Source organism: Argiope bruennichi, chromosome 6 (genome assembly GCF_947563725.1).
Source record: "Argiope bruennichi chromosome 6, qqArgBrue1.1, whole genome shotgun sequence".
Lineage (NCBI taxonomy): Eukaryota > Metazoa > Arthropoda > Arachnida > Araneae > Araneidae > Argiope > Argiope bruennichi.
Window position 1 is genome coordinate 61,894,139 of NC_079156.1, and position 14,384 is coordinate 61,908,522.

A 14,384-nucleotide genomic window follows, 5' to 3' on the forward strand; every position below is an offset into this window, starting at 1 on the left:
AAATAAATAAACTATCAATCTCTTTTGAGTTCTTTATACACATCCAGATGTTTGTGCAAATACAATATGAATAGTCCGCGCCGTACAAAGAAGGTCAAAGAGAACCTATTGATTTATTTTAAAAACACCTGTTAACCCGTACGACATCGGATACAATAATAAACTGCATTTTAGGTTTATTTCCTTCTTTTTACGTTCAAAGATCAACATGTCATTATCGCATTCAAACTTTGATAGAGTAGAAGCAATTTAAATGGGCAAAGAAAGCATATCAATCAATCTTTGGGTACTGATAATAAACTTGAATAAAAGATTATACGTACTGAGAAATGATGCCCTGATAATTTGCAGTAGCAAATTTCTCACTAAATGTATTTTTTTTTTAATTTTAGAGTAGAGTGGACTTGTTGGGAGTAGCTTAGTTTGGAGTTTTTGAGAGTAGCTTAAACTTGTCGGGATTTAGAATGAAAATCAGCATTGAAAATTTAACACCGTTGATCAAAGCGCACCAATATGAGATTTCCCTTGGATTGTGCGCCTTGTTTTTGGCGTACATCATTGCATTGACGATAAAAAAAGCTAGAAGCAATTTTCCACCCGGTCCAATGGGATTGCCAATTGTAGGGTACCTTCCATTTTTGACAGAAGATTTACATCTAGATTTCATGAAGTTGGGGCAGAAATATGGAGATGTTTTCAGGTGAGTAAAAATTGTTTAATTATGGATGTGATTAATTATTTTTAAACTAAATAAAGGTTAGCATAATATGCCAGTTTAGCCAGCTTTATCTCGAATTTGAATCGAATCCAGCAACAAATTTGATTGTCTAGTATTATCTCTAATTTCACTTATAATTAATAGTGTGCATTAATAAACATGGTGTTTTAAAAATGTTCGCTCATTCTTAAAGCGAATTCTTCTTTCCCTTCGATATTATTCATAAAATATTACGACATCAGTAAAGGGGGAAAACTCCCTATCACAAAGCTGACAGGCAAAGATAGATTATTTATTATCCATGTTGTTTTCAAAGTCCTTTTAATCCTTAAACAAAAACAGTGAAATAGTGCATAATGAAGCAAGTACAGTGAATGATTTTATTGTTATAACACAATTCAGCATTTATTGAAAAATAAATAATATTAAGGTAAAAAATATTATAAAAATAATAATCAAATAGAGCTTTGTTGCAAATGAAAATCTTTAAAGTTTTTAAGCAGATGTCTAGAGATTGCATTAGTCGATAAGAGCTAAAACTTTATCTTTTGTATTTTAAATGTATTAGAAGAAATTAATTATAGTTTTCAATTATTATTTCAATTAAATGCAGAGAATAATATTTTATAATACAAATTAAGAATTTAACCTTTGATTTTTCAATTACATTGTAGGGGAATCGTCTGATTTTTTAAATTAATATTGAAATTCAAGTCTTATCTGCTGCTTCTCGGAATATTTCAATTATAACTATTAATTGGATTGACAGGGTTTATCAGTTTTTAAAAATAAATATACTTAGGTAACTTGTGTATTAAGTGCATACATACCATGGACAAACTTTCGGCTTAACAGCATGTAATTAGCGAACATAGTCAATAGACTAACATTGACATATTTAGTGATTCATCACTGTTGTACGGTTAATACGAGTACTTAGACTTGCGTTAAAACTATAATATTTTTTTTAGTAAAATATACTCTAACTAATGCGGCAGTCATCTGTCGCCTGAATTATTTTGGTCGCTTTCACGACGGACATTTTTTTTGCAACAACCCTAAAAGTCGTATATTACGATTTCTAACATACAACCAAGAATGGCGGACCTTTGACGAGTTTTTGGACTATCGGAAAGGTTTTGACGTGCTTGGCGAGAAGCCATGTGCCTAATCTTAAGTCTTATCAAATCTTTCCAGCAGTATTTAATTATATTTAATATGTAGTCTACTACCCACAAAAGAAACCTCAAATTTCAAGTGTATTCTTAATCAAAACTTGAAAGTATGAGAAAGAATGAGATATGTGAGATTTCAAAACTCGTAACATATTGATGCCACAAATAATCAAAATCAGGGAATGAAAATCCCTTTTTAGTCCCTTATTCCTAATTGCAACCATCGAAAAACTTTTAGTACAAAAGTTATTCGACTTAATTCGCTTAACTTATTTTTCTATATTAAATTTTAAGGAAGTTCTAGAGAAATAAAAATTTGAACATATATATAATGACGTACGAGCATAGAGGAAAATCTCCAGAAATTTTTTCAAAGTCATTTCAAGAGAACTATTGCCATATGTAGTTTTCCGATAAGGAATCTACCTAATAATAGAAAGAGAAGAAAATAGGAGAATAAATAATTGGAAATTAAAATATGTTTAATATATAGAGTAAAATAAAGAATCAAACCTCTAGTTCAGAACATCGGGACGTGATAAATTTATAAGTTTGATACATCTAACTTTATTTTATTTTTAGAAATTATTAATTATGTAGCAACGATAATGTGCACACAAGTAGGGACTGCAATACCGGACCAAAATTTCAATATCGGTATTCGGTATTTTTTAAATCTTAATACCGGGATACCGGTTTTAATACCGGTATTAGAAATTTTGGAAAAAGAAAGAAAACACAGGTGTTTCTTTTTTTTATTTGCCAATTTTGTTAGAGAGTGTAAATATCACAAAAAATAATTTGTAACTTATAAATTATAACAGTATATAATCCCAAAAAAGTAAAGAAACATCTTATTTATTTAAATCACAAAAAAAGTGTAAATATCACTATTAAGTTTGTGGTACAATTACACATTTTTGAAATGTGATCTTAAAAAACATAATGCATCAATTGTACTCTTATTAAGCCTGAAAAGTAATTTTGTGCAAAAATTAGCATTTGTCGAAAATGCTCTTTCGGCATCCACGCTAGTTGGTGGTACTGTTAGCAATGCGCGATATACTTTTTCCAAGTATTTACCTCTAAATCCCTCATCTATATCTATACTTATAATAAAGCTCAATGTGTGTGTGTGTGTGTGTGTGTGTGTTGGCGCTCTACAGGCCAGACCGTTTGACATACAGCTACCAAATTTGGTACATGTATACCTTGGAGGTTGGGAATGTGCACCTGGGGTTTCTTTTTTCGAATTTTTAATTAGAATTTTAATTATTAATTAAAAACTAACTTTCCCGCCAAAAAAATCTTCCATTTTCCCCACCGCCAACTTTTCCGCCAAAAAAATCTTCCATTATCCCCAGCACCAAACGAGAAAGGCTTCAGTTTTTTTTTTCTCCCAACAGTAATGAGGCTAGGGTTAAAATTTTTCGGCGGATTATTTCAATCGGTTCTGTTTATTTTCTTAATGTTTGATGCATTTAAAATTAAACATTGTTAATGAATCAATCTTTCAGATTCATTCTGAAGTACTTTTGAATTAAAATAAAACAGAATAAAGGAAATTAAAAAATTCTAATCCGCATAGCGTTACCCCAACTGGCGTAGAAAAAATCACGTATTTGCGTTACGTAACCGGGGAAGAAAATTCACGCATGCGCATTCTGTTCTGATTGTTGCCATGACAACGTTATCAATGGCTGATTTAAATTATTTTTGGGTTAGTTGCATGCTTTTGTAAGTAAATTGTATTTATGTTAGTTATATATTTTTTGTATATGCTTATAGTTTTAAGTACATCGTTTTTTAAGTAGTTTTTTTAAAACCTGTTTTCAACCGTTTATTTTAAACGATTCGTTTTATTTTCTTAGTGTTTGATGCATTTAAATTTAAACCTTGTTAATTAATCAATCTGCTCAAAATGAATCTAAGAAAATTTTGTTGAGCAACTCTTGGGATATTACATAAATTAAAAAAGATATTCTTTAGTGCCCATAAAGTTTAAACGCTGAGTGACTCTATTTTCAGTAATCAGATTATAAAAAAATGCTTTGTTTCAGTAAAAAATATTATTATATTAATTGAAGATAAATTCTTTCCACTTTAATTTAAAGCATAAATTCTATCGTTTTCAACCGTTTATTTTAAACGATTCGTTTTATTTTCTTAGTGTTTGATGCATTTAAATTTAAACATTGTTAATTAATCGATCTGCTCATAATGAATCTAAGAAAATTTTGTTGACCAACTCTTGAGATATTACATATATTTAAAAAGATATTCTTTAGTGCCCATAAAGTTTAAACGCTGAGTGACTCTATTTTCAGTAATCAGATTATAAAAAAATGCTTTGTTTCAGTAAAAAATACTATTATATTAATTGAAGATAAATTCTTTCCACTTTAATTTAAAGCATAAATTCTACGGGTGCTAACAGAAAATGAGAGAGATACATATTACGTTATGACTGAAGGCCTTTATAATATTATGAATGAATTATATGATAATCAAAATTTGAAGTTTTAAAATATTTTGATAAAGAAGCTATTAAAGTAGAAATTGTATAAAATATTTAATTATTAAAATTTTAACGAACATTAAGATTGGCGAACCGGCTGGTCGCCAAAGGCGGCTAGTCTTCAAATAAATCGATTTCTCGTCGGATGCTTTTGGATATAGCTGATTTCTGCATTGTATTTTGGTTCGTTGAAATTTTTTGATTTATCGCTAATTCTAATTTTTGTTCAAGAGACAATTCCTTTTCATTATCGATTTGAATTGGTTATTTTCTTTTCTTCTTTTCATTTTCATTTTTAAAATCATTAGAATTATGTAAATACCATAAGATATTTTCTATTTTGGTATGCCTTTCTTCTGTGCGATTTTTCAATGTAATATATAATTCTTCAGATACTAATGTGTGCTGTTCTTTCAGTGACTGCAACATGAAATTTATTGTTGCATTAGCTGTTGATGAATTAGAATCTCTCCGACATAATGCCTCAGTAGTCAGTTTTATTGGAAGTAGAGCTGATATAGTTCTAGATATTAAGTCAAATTCACTATGTGAAAAATTAATTTAAAGGTTTAATTCGATTATTGCTTTTTGGATTGGATTTCTCAGTTTCAAAAATCGTTCCATCATTAGGAGTAAACAGTTCCAATCTAATAGAATCTAATATTAACATATATTCTGTTTTATTTTCAGTTAGTATATATTTTAGTAATATGTCATTTTTTATAAGAGAACGTTTAAATATCTTAACAATTTTTCGAACTTTTTAAATTATAGGAAGCAATTCTTGATGGATTAATATTTCATCCTCATTAGCAATATCTTCTTCCACAATTACATTGTCAATATCACTCTCACTCTTACTCTTTTCAAAGTTGGAATCCGAAGTTTCTATATCCACAGTATTTGGATTCTTCTGTTCTTTATATTTTTGGTATAATACATCTATTACTCCGAATTGAATTCCATGTGCATAGCACAATTGCTGATTTGCACCAATCAACTTTCCAACTTTTTCATAATTGTTGCTCCATCAGTCGTTATGGATACAATATTTTTTTTCAGGGATAATTCCATGCTTCGCTAATTTAGATTTAAGCAATTAATTAAGCCATTGATTAGCTAATTAATTTCGCCCGTTAGTGTGGCATAAAAACAAAAACATATACTATATTACTATGTTCGCGATACCTGAACATATAGTGGAGACAATTTTTAAAAATTTCTAGTAAATACCGAAAAAACCTGTATTTAAACTTGTGAATACCGGTATTACAAAATTGTACAAATGGTTCAAAATACCGGTATTCGGGGTATTCGGTATCCCGGTATTGCAATCCCTACACACAAGTAGTGTATTTAACACCGACGCATCGGGCTTGTATATGCATTCAGTACGTAAAGCAATAAAAATTAAAATAATAAAAAATATAAATATATTTAATAAATAAAATAAAGTAAAATATATTTAAAAGTATTTATAAAAATTAACGAGAATTAAGGAAAAGAAATTATGTTTTGAAATAAAACTGATATCATCCAAAAACTTAATTTTAAATTTTACGCTTTTTGTGCAATTATATGTTTTAAACCTATTGAGGAAAAAACAAATTTTCTATTAATTTTTTGTTAAAAATAAAATAAAAGTTTTAAACTCTTTCTTAATCAGTACTTTTCATCCAAGATGTAATTACTATTAAATTTGATATCTTTAGGCCTAACAGTCCTGCAGAACATTTGGAATGATTTTTGCATCGCAGTTTGCATATAATATACCGACTCATAAACATTATAGTCTTAAAAAAATATTTCTATATACACGTGTTTAGAAGGCGGAAGGCTTGAAAGCAACAATAAAGTTATCATTCGCTGATTAAATGAAATATCACCTGCTTCGAGAAATGTTTATTTTTACTAGTTGTATCATATATAAATGGTTGCATTTTAACACCAAAGGGACGGATAAGGCTTTATCAAGGTCTTTGATACACACCAATCACACGTGTCGATAAAGAACTTAATTTCCAAGGATATCAGTTTGAAATATTTAAGGTTCAGTGATGTTAAGTAAATTTTGGCTAAGTGATCAGTTTTTCAGTAGTCCCTAATTCTAATGAATTTTTTTTTGTTTTGCGCTAATTTTTTATTAGTAGTAAAAAATATCAGCAAGATTAAAAATTTTAAAAAGTTAGCTTTTGAATAATTCTCTTTCAAAAAAATTGTTGAATTAAGTACAGTAAACACTGGATATGAGAATCAGACCAATAAAATTACAGAAAGGATTTTTAAAATTAATAATAAAATCGTATAATTTGTTTCTCTGTCTTCTTAAAATTTTTATATATATATATATATATAATATAATATAACGTACCCAATACTTTAACTTACTGGTGCTACATTTCGAATTAACTATGACAATCAATTGAATATTTGTCCACCAATGTATTTATTTACTGAATCTGGTAATTTATGAACTCAGAGTTACATCATTTATTAAACTGGGTATGTAGGCTTGACACTATTGTACATTTAAGTAAAAGAGTTATTTCATCAATGATTTTTTTCACTTTAGAGGAAATTAATTATAAAACACTCTATCAGTGGTGGCCCATTCATTAAGTCTTCACTAAGACAATTATGTGACTATTAATTTAATGCTATCAAGTGATTCTAGAAATGCAATTAATTAACTAACTTTTTAAAAGAATTTTGGCTATGAAATTAGAATTTTAGTCAGAAAAACTAGCACAGCTTTTTGGGTCTTAAAGCTTTCATGTCATTAAATTTAAATGATAAACATCAATAAAATTGAATGATCAATTTTCACTATTAGTAACAATACATTAAAAATGATTTAGTTATATAATTTAAATTATTTGGTTTTAGTGCTTAAAATGCTAACTTGCTTGTGGTCTAATTTGAGCGCCCAGTTTTTAATCAATATTCTTCGATGCGTAAGATACCAATAACAGTCAGTAATTATCAATACTTACAGTCACCTTTCATGTATTTAAAAGTTAAATAATCTTAGGGTTCCTATTTAAAATTTTGTGCAACTACTTTTTAAGCACGTTCTATTTTTTAATATATTTTCTTGGTAACACTGAAAGTTGGAAGAAGAGCCATTCTGCCTGTAACATATATTAATACTTATATATTTAATTTGTTTATACTTCGGTTATTTGTATTGTATTTCCATATTGATTATATTTCTATACCACAGGAATTTTGGAATTAACAAAAATCACATCTATTACTGCATGCTTCCCTATAACGACTGAATGCAGCAATCTTTCGCCCATCTTTTATCTTTGGACATTTCCAGCTTGATTCTTTTCACGATATTTTGAAAAGCATACCATCGAGATTCGTCATTCTTCATGATCAAGGGGGATTTTGATTTCTTATATAAAATTTAAAAAAAAAGCACTATAATTGTCAAAAAAATTCGAATGAAATATTTTGATGATTCTCCATATTTCAGATCTCGCTGAGGCTAAAAAATACATTTTTGGCAGTATGCTGCTTACCTGTCTGTCAGTTTTTGAACACGATAACTCAAAATTCCTTGTGCTAACCAGATGGAATTTGGTATATGAACTCACAACAACCAAATTTGTAAATTTCTATCAAATCTTGAACTAAATCCATTTAAAGGAAGTCTGTCAGTTTGACTGTTCTAGTACAAGGGAACTCTATAACTACAAAACGCGAAGACTCAGGTGGGTAAAATTTAATACATAAGTTTAGCATTTAAAATGTAACCAAATTTGTGAAACAGTTGACCGTCTGTTGGTTTGTATATTCGCATGCAATAATTCTTAAATAGCATGACTTAAATCACTGAAATTTGGTATTTTATCTTATGATTACAACTGTAATTCTATGTCAAATTTTGAAATCAATCAGTCGACAAAAAGATGCCCAAATATATATTCTTGCGTAGATTCAATAGAAAATGCTATATTCACGCTAAAGATCCATATTTCGTAACTATTGTTCACTAATGCTATACAAGGTATTCGTGGCCTTAGACAAGGTAGATAATTTTATGCGTGTTTTGTACTGGAATACTTTAATTCTACCCTCTCTTCAGTACAAGGGAAATATTCTAAATGGCTAAACGTTTAGTAAATAAATATTAAAATTATTTTGACAAAAACTAATTTTGTCTTATTTTTTCCCCTCAAGTGTAAGATTAGGATCGCAAGTCATCGTTATACTGCATGGAGGAGATGCCATAAAAGAAGGATTAAACAAAAGTGAATTGCTAGGCAGGCCACCAAACAGCGCCCTGGAGAAGTTTAGTCCGTCAAGTAAGTTAAAATTAATGTAAAATAGAATAAAAATAGTTCAAATTCAAATATTAAAAAAATGTGCATGTCAATTAACGATTAGTACAGAATCCACATCCTTTCGATACTGCTTCGTTCAATGGTGGCGGGGTGGTCGGCTGTACACAAGAAGTTTTTGAGTACAGAATCAACATGGCAAATCGAGCGGTCTGAGCTTTTAGATGGTTATCTTTTAAAGTTAACCAAAATTAGTTTAGGGTACTTAGCTAGCTTAGGAGGCAAGAAGAATTGAAGATGAGTGTATTATAAGTGCTCTCTAGTTACTAATTAAACTTTTCCGTCCCTTAACGTACTGAAGTAAAAATTGTTGAAAAATCTCTATGTAAAGGTTCAAAGTATTTATCACTTTAACTTTCAAAGTAATTTATCACTTTTAGCAAAAGTAATTTATCAAAGTAATTTGTTTAGGTTCAAAGTAATTTGTTCAAAGTTCAAAGTAATTTATCAAAGTAATTTGTTCAGGTTCAAAGTAATTTGTTCAAAGTTCAAAGTAATTTAGCAAAGTAATTTGTTCAGGTTCAAAGTAATTTGTTCAAAGTTCAAAGTAATTTATCAAAGTAATTTGTTCAGGTTCAAAGTAATTTGTTTAAAGTTCAAAGTAATTTATCACTTTTAGCAAGGGAAACAAATGGCCATTCAGAATGGGTAAATCCATTTTATATCTCTTGCTGTCCAAGATTATTGGCGTGATTCAGAAGTTTGGTGACTGCATTTTATCGACCTTAAAAGGTTAATATCGTGTTGAATAGAATTTTTAAATTTAAGATCATTTGCATACACCGAATAAATATCACTTATTGCTATAAAAGTAAAATATCTTAAAACTATTATTTCTATCAAAGCAGTTCCTTTTTGGAGAAAACTATAATAGCATACAACTGAAAATTAACTAGACCCCTTTACAGACAAATAGTAATATTACAGTTTCCCAACTGTGAAATTACATTTTCATAAATGTTAAATTATATTTCAGTTTCACATATAATTTCAATTTTTTAAATTAATGTTATGAGTTGAATGGTGGAATTTGAATAACCTGTGATACATTTGTTTGATATTCCATATTGAAAACGAAATAAAAAAAATCTTCATCAAAGAGAAAATGACAAAATTGCCATTCAAAAGCAATTTTGTTATTGTATAGTTTAGGTCTGGAGATCTATGTTGCCAATTCATCTAATGAATGCTTTCATTTTAAAAAACTATCAATCCATAAATAAACGATGTGCAAAAACACCTACATAAAATTTCTTGAATCTATATAATAAAATAAAAAATATACATTGTATTTAGAGAGCGCTAATGCTGCTACAACTAAAACACAAATGAACTTAACCAAATTAAAATTAGAAATAAATATTAAGTTTACAGCCAAATAATCGAAAAGAAAGATTAAATGAATCCAGCCCGAGGACTTTCTCAAGGGTCACCCTCAGGCAAGGATCCAAGGATGTTGGACGAAAGTCAGATCCGTCACAGAAAAAATCCCTGGTTTGAATCCTTGCCTGAGGGTGACCCTTGAGAAAGTCTTCGGGCCGGATTCATTTAATCTTTCTTTTTGATTATTTGGCTGTAAACTTAATATTTATTTCTAATTTTAATTTGCTTTCATTTTAAAATTATTCATAAATTTCTTGTTGTTTTCGTTGATACGAAAGATATTTGCGCATTAAAATAATTTTTAATTGAATGAACTATACAAAATGTCTTCATTTCTAGGTGCATTTTTCAGTAGTCATTTTCATCTCTGGAAAGAACAACGCAGATTCGTGGTGCAATCCATGAAGGATCTCGGCCTTGGCAAAACGAAAATTGAGGAAGCCGTGATGGTAAGGCAAAACAAAATTAAAATTAAGAGCTATTTATATTAATGAAATATTGCATTCACTTCTGATTTTTTTAAAGAGACCAGATTTTTTTTTAATTTCAACATTTACTACACACAACACACTCTAGATATTGTGGGCAGATTGGACATTAAATTGAAAACTATGGCCTTGGCTGCAAATATTTTTAATGATCTGCTGTCTTGCCATCTACATGAATAACTACTGGCATTAATTATAAAAAATATGGTAATTATTTTATGTACAGTAAAATTTAAAAAAAAATAAATTCAATACCTAATGTCGAAAATGAATTCAATTCGATTAATTTTTTTTATAAATGTTGTATTTATTTAAAAATGGTCACCATTGGCCTGGCATCTTAAGTTATGACGATGGATAAAAATCAAAGGAAGAAGATTACATGTCCTGTCACTGTACTCTTAATCTGCACAATTCGTAAACTAATTAACCGATATGCACTTCAACAATGATTTCTCAATGCTGTAGGGATGATTTCTTCATGCGAACACAAATGTGGGTCAATTTCCTTTGATGGCGCTTCAGTAAAGTAGCGTACCTCCGTGTAATAGATTTCTACCTCAGTCTATATTTATATGCTTCAATGTCACTTTGACCAACAGAAGATGCCTCATTTTTCCTTTAGATATGTCATATATCTCAAACATACAGAAATAATTTTAAAATCATATTTTTGTGTTTCAGGAAGATCTAAGCAGATCATTCATGATCATTACACGTCACACCAATGAAATGGTGGCACTCCTCACTATTCAATTTTTAATCAATCCATTTAAACTGGTCATCCACGAACAATCCTCACCAGTTTCACAACTACCCAATCTCTTCGTTGAACACCTCATAAGAATATACCGCAACTTTTTTCCACACACTCCAATCTTCTCCTCCTTGTAGCATTCACCGACAACCTATTCCAAGTAACGCCAAGGAAATTAGGACGAGACAACCATCCAATCCATCCATTTTACGTATCGCCAACTCTGACCGCTTTTCCCTTTGAAGCAAGGCAAGAAGAGAGAGAGAATTTACATGGTGTGGAATCATTAGCTTAAGCCCAGATATTAATCAAAATGTTCAGAATTAATTTTTTGATTTTTACGATATTTGATTTTTCATATACGAGAAAACAAAATGGAGAGGATAAAACGTTTTCAAGCAATTGTGCTTCTCGTAATCTTTAAAATTAATGTCGCACTACATTAAACTAAAAACTAATGTCGATACCACATTTCAGTAACAAAGAAATCATTGCTTTTCTTTTTCCTGCGTCTTTCTTACAATCGCACTGTAAAAAAATTTCTCATTTCCGTCTTTTTACTTTCTTAAAATTGATTAGTTAAGCGTATTTGTTCTGTTTTCAACATGCTTTCAAAGTCAGATTTTATTAAGGAAAACAAAATTTTTAACAGTCTGCACAACTTATTAAGTCATGGACTCTAGACATATGCTCCGAAATTTTTGTCATTATTTTCAATCATGATTTTTAGTATGGCATGGTCAAATCTTGTTATTTATTAAAAATATTTGCACTTTGCTTGAACCTGCGTTTCAATGCACTTTAGTTTTGAAGATACTAATAGTGTTATGCGTTTTCACAAATAATTTTAAAACTGAATAATTTGATTTGGTTTATTCATGATGCTTTTGATTTACTCATTATGTTCTTTATCCTTTTCTGATATACGTCAGATCTCTAGAGTCTATTTCATTCTTAGGATGAAATCAATCATTTTATGGACGTCTTAAGGAGTCATAAAACTCAACCAATAGATGTCAAAGAACCTTTATCTCCCAGCATGTCCAACAACATCTGTGCTTTGGTCTTCGGAAAGCGATTCGAATACGATGATCCCGAACGTCAGTTCTTGGACAAGAACATCGACGAAATATTCGAATATTTCTCTCAGACTTCTCTGGATGTGGTGTTTCCCTGGTTGTATTATGTTCCTTTTGTTAGTAAACTTATAAAATCTGATAAATCACGGATTGCTTTTAAAAATTTTAAAAGATTTTTTCAGTAAGTAATTGTTTTTCATTGCTTTTTTAAATATTCATGTTTAACTTCTGATCTAATTAAAACTTTGAACCTCTGTGCCAAGTCTGACGCACCATTCTTAAGGATGCATCGTTTTCATATTCTCTTTGTTAGATAATGATTATTATAAAAGCCGTTTAATAGTAAAACCTCTCATATTAATTTTTTGGAACTATAAAAAAAACCTATAACTATTTTAGAGCTTTCTAATTACTAAAAGAAATCCTTATATTCACATACTGGGTGGTTCAAAAGTTCTTTATCATTTGAAAATTCAATAATTCAAGGAATAATGTAGGAAGAAAGGTAAAAATTGACACTCATTGGTATTATTGAAACGACATGAGGTTTTATTGAAACCAAAAAAAAAAAGTGCAAAAATGAGCCAGCAGATAGCTGACTGGACACTTTATCTTCAAAGAAACGCGTGATTCTGTTTTTCAAACTGTGAAGGTGATGGGTGTGTTAAGAATTCAGTTAACCAGGTGATCTTCCTGGTTAGCTAGTTGCCAATCATGTATCACGTGGTTTCCCTGTTGTTTAGTATATTTTTTTCCAATAGAAGCGAACTGGACTCCTGTACTAGGGGGAGTGTGATCTCGGCTCTCTCTCTCTCCCCAGAAATTTTATGTGTAGTTCTCTAGGCCTGCTACACTATGGCGTATTCATGTGCCTTTTGTTGTTGATGTTACCAATAAACCACATAAAAGACAATATGTGTCTTCAAGTCATTTCACTCAGCATACAATCTTCACTATCAAACAAATTATTATGTAATCAAGAAATGCAACGATAATTTATTTATAGGGTGCGTGGTACGCAGATATGTTACAGAATCGCATCATCCCTAGTCTGACTGATAAATAACTGCTGGAAGGTACTATTTTTATGCAGAACGGAGCTCCACCTCATATTGCTACACGTGAGAAAGATTTCTTGTGGACATCTTTGAGAAGGATCACGTGCTGAATTGTCAGGTCCATCATGCTTGGTCTCCCAGTTCACAGATTAATCCGTGTGATTATTTGTTGTGGAGTTACTTGAATTCACAAGTCTTCCGCAATCGTCTAACATCATTAAGGGTGCCAAATGACAAATCCGATGACAATTTATCCTCAAACCAGAAGATATGCTGTACAGTACTATTCACAACATTGTTCCTCGACTGATGGTATTGTTGGTGAATGACGGCCGACAAGTTGAACATTTGTTATAAAGAACAGAGTCTTTGCTAGAAATTAATTGTTATGCTAATTATTGCTTTTATTATCATATACAGCGCCATACGTGACAATTTTTTGCACTTTTTCAGGCTCCAACAAAACGCCATGTCATTTCAAGCATGTATGTCAGTTTTTACCTTTCTACCTAAATTATTCCGTAAATTATTGAATTTTCAAATGTTAACGGACTTTTATATAATTATGCATTTTATGTTTTTTTTGGAAATAAAAAAAGATTCAAGTTAAATCAACACCTTGCACCTTGTTATTCAAACAGCGAGGGGGGGGGGTGAGATGGCTTCTAAGGCTATTTTGAGATTGACATCGAAATTTCGTAAAAAGTCAGATCATTAGAGTCATTCTAAACGGATCAGCTACTTCACATCACAGCAGATTTAAAAAAAAACTTTTGAAGATAAATTTCCAATCAATAGCCATTTTGTATCATTGGGCGCAAAGCCACATAAACACCAAATTGTGGGATTTTTTTTT

At 30.2% G+C, this 14,384-nt stretch overlaps 1 protein-coding gene across 1 annotated transcript in view; it reads left to right on the forward strand.

The window, feature by feature from the left end:
• The first annotated feature begins 180 nt into the window (after positions 1-180).
• Positions 181-14,384, forward strand: part of LOC129971756 (uncharacterized) — a 39,670-nt gene continuing 25,466 nt past the window's right edge. Inside the window, exons 1-4 of the mRNA XM_056085731.1 lie at positions 181-700; positions 8,603-8,727; positions 10,486-10,595; positions 12,350-12,651. Coding sequence (XP_055941706.1) covers positions 465-700; positions 8,603-8,727; positions 10,486-10,595; positions 12,350-12,651 — 773 coding nt within the window. The 5' untranslated portion in view covers positions 181-464. The remainder of the gene's footprint in view (positions 701-8,602; positions 8,728-10,485; positions 10,596-12,349; positions 12,652-14,384) is intronic.